At 35.4% G+C, this 10,627-nt stretch overlaps 1 protein-coding gene and 1 pseudogene across 2 annotated transcripts; one reads left to right on the top strand and one right to left on the bottom strand.

Moving 5' to 3' along the window:
• Positions 1–806: 806 nt before the first annotated feature.
• Positions 807–4,588, top strand: LOC132179444 (beta-ureidopropionase-like; annotated as a pseudogene). The gene is made up of 7 exons (XR_015911893.1): positions 807–944; positions 1,369–1,432; positions 2,374–2,477; positions 2,916–3,104; positions 3,197–3,424; positions 3,475–3,688; positions 4,173–4,588. The product of XR_015911893.1 is annotated as a beta-ureidopropionase-like (transcript).
• Positions 4,589–7,176: 2,588 nt separating this feature from the next.
• On the bottom strand, positions 7,177–8,432 carry LOC132177991 (uncharacterized). Its single transcript, XM_059590461.1, has 2 exons — positions 8,344–8,432; positions 7,177–7,906 (listed from the first exon to the last, which is right to left on the bottom strand). The coding sequence occupies exons 1-2, from the start codon at positions 8,430–8,432 to the stop codon at positions 7,177–7,179; spliced, it is 819 nt and encodes a 272-aa protein (XP_059446444.1).
• Positions 8,433–10,627: the final 2,195 nt, after the last annotated feature.

Genomic DNA, 10,627 nt, shown 5'->3' with positions numbered 1-10,627 from the left:
GAACCAAAAACAAATTTTGAGATTGTAAATTTTTAAGCATAGTCAAGCATGTGATAAAAAAAAAAATGTGATTTGACTTCTAAATTTGCAGTGTAACTTAAAGTCATTCGTTTTTAAAAACACTAACTTACCTGCAATTTAAAAACATACTTTATTTTTTATTTTTTATTTTCAATCCACAACTTTTAAAAAACACATTTTCAAACAACACAATTTTTACGATTTTTAACTCGCAAAATTGCATTACCCATTTGCCCAAATTCAGAGAAGGTTGAAGGATATTTCGAGGGTCATGTCTTGTTTCTGTGTCTCCTGCATTAGGAATTCAGATGGAGTTGAAGGGTCTTAAGGCCATCATATCCCTTCATGTTCCTTAGTGGTTCATAATTTGTTCTGTTTACAGAACTTTACCTACTTTTGCTACCTTCTTTAATGTACCTGTTACTTTGACGATCAAGCCATTTATTTGACAAATTCTCAACGATTTTAATAATAGCCTTTTCCCCTTTGTATTGTATTTCATGTAATTTTCATTTTGTTTTTTTCTTTTCTCGTATTGAAAAGTTCAAAAAAAAATATATATATATTTAAAAACAAAAAACTGCAACAGGTCCATTTGCCGCACCCACGACCGCTACTCTGCAACCAACCACTTTAGATAATTTCCAATAGCCCACGCTTCAAAGTTTTTACTATTATAATATTATTCAGAGAGACAAATCGTCTTCGTCGTCCGAGTCATACTCATTCCATTTCCACCACCATTCTCTGCCTCTATCTCTGCGTGCAAGAACTAAAAGAAAGAAATGGAGAAAAACCAGGACGTTGAAGCTGAAAATGGAGAAGGCGTAGAAGAAAGCAAGTCCCTGAAAGACGGTTCCATTTGTGGGTACGAGTCACTTCACGCTCTCCTGAACGCAAATCTCAAGCCTGAGATCTTCCAGGTCATTAACTTCTTCTTTTTCCCCCCCATTTTCACTAATTTTTTTCTGGGTTTATCAGCTGGAGCTAAGTTTTCGATATATATGTATCTGTCAACGGGTTTGAATCTGATCCGAAACTTTGTTTGATCAATTTCGTTTTGTGAACTCTCTGTACTATTGCACTTACAGTGTGCTTCAGTGTTTTCAAACTTGGCGATTCCTTATATCAGCGACTAGTTTATTTGGAACGATTAAGAAAGTAATTGTTTTATTGAATGAACTGAAATAAGAAAGTATTGGTTTTATTGAATGAACTGAAATTCGTGGATTTGGTTGCAAACCCAGTATAAATTTGGAGTTTTTTTAAAAAATTTAGAATTTTGATTTGGAGGATTTGGTTTTTATATATATCTGCAATTGTTGTGGCCGTGTAAACTGAACCCAGAAAGCAAAACTCTTCGATAAAGGATTTGGTTCCTCTGCAGTGAAAATCGGCCCAGAAAGATCAGGTGGGAAATAAGTCTTTCTAAATTTAGCACAAGGACTAGAAGCAACCATACTATGGACCATATCTGTTTAACCAACTGTAGAAAGACTCAGTTTTGTCCGACTAGTTTTGATGATGTGAGAAACCAACCATCTCAATGCTAACCTGGCTACCAGAATTCCAGAATTTATGGGACCTATATGTATAGTTAGCTGAGCGGAATTAAATATGGTCGACTATGTGGACATTTGTATATTAGTTCTGACATCCTTTTACTGTTAAACAATCACGAAAGTAACATCCATGCATGCATTTGAACTCAATTATCCACAATTTGTAGATCATAGTCGAATATTTGTGGTGTTGCATTGAGCATGTTGCCTGTAAGAGCTTTTCTGTACTTTAGATTTGTCTACTCGCCAAATTGTAGAATTTAGGCCCAAGGAGCATAATTGGATAGCCGAAATATGCAAGTCTTCAATATGTATAGAGTAAAATGAAGTTTTATTTTATTTTTTTATTTTTTTTATTTTTTTTATTTTTTATTATTATTTTTTTTCTTTTGTGTAGCACCCCTGTTTGACATGAGTACTTTGCTAGTGTTGAAAAGTCCATACAAGAAAGGAATACATTAAGGAAGTAGTTTTAGCAAGAATTTGGGATTATTAATCTATTAAAAGTTCCATTCTCTGTGTTTCGTTCACTTGTTGAATATATTTATCAGATATGAATCCTTCGAAAACATGGAATGTAATTTTAGTTCATTCTTTGTTTTGTGTTTTAATTTCTACTTGATCTTTTTCTTCTTGTTTTTCGGGGGTGGGGTGGGGGGGTTAAGTTAACCTGTTCTCCTTGCTTATGCACAACTTTAAAATTTCTGTAATTGTGATGGAAGTTGTGCATTCACCACATGTACACATTTTGGGATATTTTCTTAAAACTTTATCACAATTTTGCTGGAAGTCAGCCGCTTGCTACTTGGGCTTGATTGTGGAAGGGCAATTGATACGATAGTTCTCCCAGAATCCGCTAAAGCTCTCTCTTCAGAACATGATTTTGACCTTCAGGTAGGCATTTGTCCTGCCTGTTGCTTTGGTGGTTCAGTTTTAGAATTTTTATTCAAGTATACTCCATCCGTCCCACAGTTTTTGAAAGTTTACAAATCGCATGCATTTTAAGGAAACAAACACTGCTCAAATGGTTTTAGACAGGGCAAGAAATGTAGTTTCAAATTTTAAAATAGGTAAGTTCAAATTTGGGAAAAGATGGGTTCATAGGAAGATAAATGGATACCCTTTCATTATTAGAAACTTTCATCTAGTTTGGGACAGACTAAAAAGGAAAACACATAATGTGGGATGAAGAAATATGATTTTGTTGTACAATGTGGAGACAGGACTTTTTAGGAATTCTACATGCAACATATGCATGTTATTAGTATCAGATGATAATCCTTAAATAATTGCTGTTACATTGTTGATGAATTTTCATATTAATCTTTTCAGGCCTTTTGCTTTCACGCTGACAAAGAATTATTGAGAGCACCTAGAGTTGTTAGGGTTGGTCTTATTCAGAACTCTAAATCTCTTCCAACAACTGCCCCCTTTCTGGACCAAAAGAGGGCTATCTTTTAGAAACTAAAGCCAATCATCGAGGCGGCCGGTTCTTCAGGAGTCAACATATTATGCCTGCAAGTAAGTCATGGCATGTGGCTCGAAATACTTTTATTGATTCACTTCCATCTCAAGTCTGAAATTGTAACATTTCTTTTAAAAAATTAATACAGGAAGCATGGATGATGCCATTTGCCTTTTGTACGCGAGAGAAGAGGCAGTGTGAATTTGCAGAGCCTGTAGATGGGGAATCAACATGATTTCTTCAGGATCTTGCACTTAAATATAATATGGTCATTATAAGTTCAATTCTTGAGAGGGATGTCAATCATGGAGAGACTCTTTGGAACACTGCTGTTATAATTGGAAATCACGGCAACATAATTGGCAAACATCGGAAAGTAAGCTAAATAATTTTGGAGTACATAATGAAGTTAGCTTTTTTTGGCAGAACCATATACCAAGAGTCGGGGACTTCAATGAGAGCACGTATTATATGGAAGGCAACACAGGGCATCCCGTTTTTGAGACGGCTTATGGAGAGATCGGTGTTAATATCTGTTACAGGAGGCACCATCCTTTGAATTGGATAGCTTTCGGCTTGAACGGTGCAGAAATTGTTTTCAACCCTTGGCGAACTCAGTGAACCAAGGTGGCCCATCGAGGTCATTCTCTATCCATTTTCTTTATTATAAAAATTCACTTTCATGTGATGGATTTCTCTCTTTTGAATCTTGATTTTGCTTCTGAGATGGTTATGCTTTCTTTAAACTTTGGCACCTTGACATTAGGAATAATGATAGTTAAATAGCAGCTTCATGTTCTTTTGAGATGGGTTCCATCCACAAGTCTTCTTAGCAGTAAATAACATGATATATCAAAAGCTTCTTCATGTTGCAATTATATTTTGATAATGGTATTGTAGATGTAACATAATTTCTCAATAAGAACTTGAGGAGTTATGCTATTTAATAGATTCATGTACAATTGGATGACGTGACTGTAAAAACTAGCTTGTGTTTTTTTATTTTACAAGCTCTGATCGAATGGCTGATTTTTAATGCAACATCATTCAAGTATATGGTAGTTGTACAAGAGACTACTAAATAGAAATACTTGAAATTGACATACTATCTTTTGGTTTTACAGGCCCGAAATGCTGCAATGGCAAACAGTTACTTTGTTGGGTCAATCAACCGAGTAGGGACTGAGATATTCCCCAATCCATTCACTTCGGGTGATGGAAAGCCACAACATGCAGATTTTGGGCACTTTTATGGATCCAGCCATTTTAGTGCCCCAGATGCTTCTTGCACTCCATCTCTTTCCCGCAACAGGGATGGATTGTTGATCTCAGACATGGATCTTAACCTTTGCAGGCAGCTAAAAGACAAGTGGGGCTTCCGAATGACTGCCCGGTATGAGATGTATGCAGAGTTGCTTGCTAATTATTTGAAGCCAGATTTTAAGCCCCAAGTCATTTCTGACCCCTTGTTACATAAGAAGACTTTGTAAATTTCAGGTACTAGGAGAAAAAAAAATAAAATAAAATAGTTAAAAACTCTGTTGGAATAATACTTCAAGTTTAAGTTATCTGTCAAAAATAAATGTACTGAGTGTTCCCTTTTCACTATTTTCCTAATTTGTTGTACTTATTTTAGGCACTGTATTTTTGTTTGGACCTGTTGTTGAGGAGTCTTACCTCTTGTTTTTTGCTTCCATGTAATCTTTTTTCGTATTGAATAGAAAGAAAAAAAAAAAAAAAAAGTTTGAAGTGCCCTATCCAATCAATTGACGACGATAAAGATATAATAATATTAGTATAACATGAGTTACTCAGCACCGCTGATGAGTTTTAGACCCTTCCATCTCGCTTGATGGATTTGATTAGTGATTTTTTTGCTATTACAAATATGGAAAAAATGCAAAATCAGTCTCTATGGTTTACCTGATTTGCAATTAACTCTATGTAATATCAAAATGAATTTAAAGGTTCTTGAGGTATGCCAAAAAAACAATTTAGTCATTACAGTCAAATTACGTTCACTAACTTAATAGATTATGATAGTGTGAAACGTTAGAGCCAATAAAATTGTGATACTTGTCATATTTATGTCAGTATCACACTAACAGAATCTGTTAAATTTAGTGGACGGAATTTGACTATAAAGACTAAATTGTTTTTTTTTTTTTGATAACGTAGGAGAACTTTACTCAGATTAATTGCACGTCGCAAACGCATACTGTACAACAATCCTCACTGTTAATCAAACTCCTACGGGTAATTGACCCCACCCGCCAGAACCAGTTACCAGGTAATCCAGGAGCTTTCACCCCTGACGGGCTAAGCAGTTTATCCTCATACCCAGGAGGAAGACTAAATTGTTTTTTTAGCATGCCTTAGGCATCTTTGAGTCCATTTTGATACCACATGGAGCTAATTGTAAACTAGGTAAACCACAATGACTACTTTTGCATTTTTCCCTACAAATATTAAAGAAAACATTAGAAAAATATGAGGATTTTTCTCACTAATGATTCATCATTCTGTTATGAGAGGAAGTATTGGAAAGTGAGAAGGAGTCTTGCATGCTGGATTCGTTAGTTAGAGTCTTTTAATTAAGATATAGCATCCTTAGGTTTATGCTTTGCTTTATCTTATTATTAGTTGGAGTCTTTTATTTAAATTGAGTTAGGATATGTATTGCATTAGATAATAGTGCAGCACTTATCAAGTTATCTTGTTTTCAAATCTTAGGTTATCTCTATTAGTTTAAATTACAAATAATCCTCATTGGATTGAATTCTACGTGAATGAGTAAGTGTCATTGTAGGAGTTGAATTCTAAGTTCTAGAACTCAATTCCAAGAAGATTTAGTTTCCTCTATTTAAAGAGGAGATCTTTTAATAAGAAGGCATGCAAATTATATTCTCAAACTCTATTGTTTGAAAGAGGCCCAGGAACCTCCAATTTCCTACGCTAATTTTCCCAAGTTAGCACCATAGGTAAGAATAAGAAGCAAGATCCTGCTTCTTATCTTGTTGAAGCTCGAGTTCTCGGTCAGTTACGCAATCACGTAACACATTCATGTAATAGAACAGGATAGGGGAAAATAAGACAACACGGTGCGAAATAGGGGTAGAGTTTCTTATCTTGTCGAAGCTCGAGTTCTCGGTCAGTTACGCAATCACGTAACACATTCATGTAATAGAACAGGATAGGGGAAAATAAGACAACACGGTGCGAAATAGGGGTAGAGTTCAAGTTGGTATGGGACGTACATTTGCCTTAGAAGCTTAGAAAGTTATTGTAAATATTAGTACCGCCGAAGGGTCATTTGAGACTACCTACAAAGTGGCATGTGTATCTTAAGCTTCACACATGTTTCTTTGTTTTTAAATAGTTATGGGACACATGTCACTTTATTAGATGAGTTTGTATGAATTAACTATAAATCAGTTTGTAGCTAATTTATGTTCAAATGGATAGGGTTTTGTTTTGGGCAATTGAATAAATGCATAAATAGTGTGGAAATTGAATTTGTTCTTATATGCTACAAGGGTACAATGGTTGACTCTTTTATGGTCCTTAAATTACCACCCAATTAATAATGAATGACGAAAATTCCCTTATATAATTAAAATAAAAAAGAAAAATGTGTGTGTTTTTTTTTTTTTTTTAAAAAAAAAAAAGAAAGAAAAGAAAAGAAAAGAAAAAATAGGTAGCGGAGATTTAAAAACTTTTTAATTTTTTTAAGAATTTTTTTTTTTAATTTTTAATTTTTTGAATTTTGAGGGTATTTTTGTCTTATTGGCAAAATTTTAAAATCATTTTTGTCTTTTAATTGGCATTATGAGACATTGACAATTTTTTGGTAATTTAGGAAAAACATTGTTACAATTGAAAGTTTGGAGCATATTGTCAATTAGGTAATAGTTTGAAGGAGATACCGCATCCGTATTCCCTTTATATATATAAGCTTCAAATTTAAGGACTGGACTATCTCTTTCTCTCTACTTAGAAATTCATTAGTAATGAAAGTTATAATTTTTTCTTTTTTTTTTTTTTTTTTTTTGAAGAAAAACTCACCAAATTGATAAATCAGCAAGCTTGCTCGGCAAGTACATTACCGTGGATACACGGTGGAAAATCTCATATCCACATCTTCTCCTTCCTAAGGGAAATGGCTAATTGTGCTAAATTATGGGCTGTTACATTGGCTTGTCTAACAACATCGTGCACACTCCACCCCGGAAACATATGCAGATTTCTCTTAGCTTCCTCAATGAACATGCAGTAGCTTCCCCTCCAGAAACTGTCTCGTTGCAGGGTGTGGTCCACCTCTAAAGCATCTCCTTCCAGGATTATATTTTGAGCTCCCAGTTTTCTGCACACCTCCCTTTCATACCACATTGCCATAGATTCCGCCGATGAGGGTTCCATAGTCACCTCTTTATAGGTACAAAAAGAAGCTTGTACAGTCCCCTCATGGTTCCGAACAATTACACCCACCCCCGTCAGGTTCAGTTCCCTTGAAACCGAAGCGTCCCAATTGACCTTCATCACATTCTCCGGTGGCTTCGTCCATCTGTCTACCCTGTGAGATGACCCAGTGGGAGTCGTGCTATTTGTTTGGCAAGCTCTGGCCTTTTCAAAAGTCGCAATTTGCTCATATGCTTGTTTTAAGACCGCAGTTGGGGCTAGAAAATTTCCTTCATGGATCAAATTATTCCTTTTGAACCAAATCAGCCGAGCTACCGTGGTGAAGAGTTGGAAGGTGTTTTCGTTGAGCTTCTCCCGTAAACGTTCAAAAACTTCCCTAAACGTGGTATCATCAGCTGCACATTTTTGCAAAGCTCTCGGGCACTCCAGCCATACGTCCCTAGCAGATTGACAGTGCCATAGGATATGACCCACCTATTCCTCATGGATGCCATAAATTGGACACAGCGGGTCAGGAGCACAACATCTCCGATGCAGGTTTGCTTTGGTGGGCAGAATGTTTTGGCAAGCCTTCCAGAGGAACATTTGAAGCGCTTTTGATCCTCGCACGTTCCAAATTGTTCTCCAAGTTGTACTGCTAGAAGTCTATAGATATGAACAGGAGCCCTTCTTCCTTTCCATTGACGCTTTCCTCATATTGTACGCACTACGTACTGAAAACTCGCCATTTTTGGTTCCCCCCCATACCACATGATTCGACTGTTGTCCAGGGCATATAGCAAGGTTACAGATTTGCTTCACCTCCATCTCCGAGAATGTGCCTCGCAGTTTCTGTACATTCCACCACCTACTGTCCTGATCGATCAAGTCACATACCTTGGCACTATGCGAACCTTAATGGTTAGGTGGGTGCAGTCAGCCCAAAGGGAGCCAGCAGTCTTCCCAAATCTTGATAGATTTTCCATCACCCACTCGCCACATAAGTCCTTCGGTTAAAAGAGATCGTCCTCCCCATATGCTCCGCCAAGCATAAGAAGGGTTTCTTCGCAAATTTGAATCCAAAAAAGAGCTCCCCGGATAGTATTTGTCATGGAAAATCTTACCAACCAAGGACTCCGGGTTTTGGATTATTCGCCAACCCTGCTTAGCCAAGAGTGCTTGATTGAATACTTCAAGGTCTCGAAAGCCAAAACCTCCCATGTCCTTCGATTGACCCAATTTATTCCAACACATCCAAGCAATCTTTGAGTAGTTATCTTTGCAATACAATTGTCATTATATTTTACATTTAATTGATTCATGATTTGTACTTGTAGAGGTGCTAATTTTAGGGTGTGCAATAGATTTGTTGCCATCAACATTTGATTATGAATGTACTACGTTTAGATTTAATTTACGTTTTTTGTTTTTGTTTTTGTTTTGTTTTTTATTTTAATGTTTTGCATTTCGGATATTATTATTATTTTTTTTATGCTTGTCGGATTTATAATTTATGGCAAAATGATTAGCTAGTGTGATTTGAATAATAATGTTCAATTATAGACAATACCTTTTTGTATTTACTACAAGCATGAATTAGAACTTTTAGGCCCAAAATGCTCACTACCTTATATATATATATATATAGCGGATACTAATCGTACGATACAAATACATATAATAGTCGTATGATGTGGATACGGATACCTAAAAGTAATAACCAGATTATGCGGATGCGGATATTGCTAATAATCATGGCCGCATTGTTGTGCACGGATCCCAAAGAAGTAGAAAAGAACAGAATATAAAATAAATAAATCACACACAACATCAAGATTTGAGTGATTCAGCTTAATAAATCTACATTTACTAGCGGAGACGATCTGAAAAAATTCACTAACAAAAGATGGAGTATAAAGGAGTAGGAAGAAAAACCACTCAAAACTCAAAGCCCTAATATACCAAAATTTCACTCTAAAAAAAAAAAAAAATTGACTATCTTCTTTCTCTCGGTGACCTAAATTAAAGCATTACAAAAATGATAAAACAGCCGTGAGAGTAGGAGTAGTGACCCATGGACAGAAAAGTAAGCAACTTTTGCAAAATGACAAAAACAGCCGTGAGAGTAGGAGTACTAGTGAGCCATGGACAGAAAAGTAAGCAACTTTTGCAAAATGACAAAACGAACCATGAACCATATGGACAGAAAAGCAATGCACTAAGTATGGCGTTAAGTAGATCGAGAGTCGATCTTAACCTTTTTACATCATCTATATATACCCCCTACAACACATGAACTTCATTCATTTACTTTCGATTGTTCAACTCAGCATTCGAGAGCAGCTTTCTGTTTATCCGTAAGTTTTAAAAACTGTGTTGGAATAAAACTTCGAGTTTAAGTTATCTGTCAAAAATAAATGTACTGAGTGTTCCCTTTTCTGACTCATTTCCTAGTTTGTTGTACTTATTTTAGGCACTGTATTTTTGTTTGGACCTGTTGTTGAGGAGTCCTACCTCTTGTTTTTGGCTTCCATGTAATCTTTTTTTTCGTATTGAATAGAAAGAAAAAAAAAAAAAAAAAAAAAAGGGTTTGAAGTGCCCTATCCAACCAATTGACGACGATAAAGATATAATAATATTAGTATAACATGAGCTACTCAGCACCGCTGATGAGTTTTAGATCCTTCCATCTCGCGTGATGGATTTGATTAGTGATTTTTTTCTATTACAAATATGGAAAAGATGCAAAACCAGCCTTTATGGTTTACCTGATTTACAATTAACTCTATGTAGTATCAAAATGAACTTAAAAATTCTTGAGGTATGCCAAAAAAATAATTTAGTCATTATAGTCGAATTACGTTCACTAACTTAATAGATTCTGATAGTGTGAAATGTTAGAGCCAATAAAATTGTGATACTTGTTATATTTAAGTCAGTGTCACACTAGCGGAATCTGTTAAATTAGTGGATGGAATTTGATTATAAGGACTAAAATGTTTTTTTAGCATGCTTCAGGGATCTTTGAGTTCATTTTGATACTACATGGAGCTAATTGTAAATTGGGTAAACCACAATGACTAATTTTGCATTTTTTCCTACAAATATTAAAGAAAACATTAGAAAAATATGAGGATTTTTCTCACTAATGATTCATCATTCATGTGATAGAATAGGATAA

Source organism: Corylus avellana, chromosome 4 (assembly GCF_965113065.1).
Source record: "Corylus avellana chromosome 4, dhCorAvel1.hap1.2, whole genome shotgun sequence".
Taxonomy (NCBI): domain Eukaryota; kingdom Viridiplantae; phylum Streptophyta; class Magnoliopsida; order Fagales; family Betulaceae; genus Corylus; species Corylus avellana.
The sequence above is the reverse complement of the archived record's forward strand: the minus strand, read 5'-3'. Positions and strand labels throughout refer to the sequence as shown.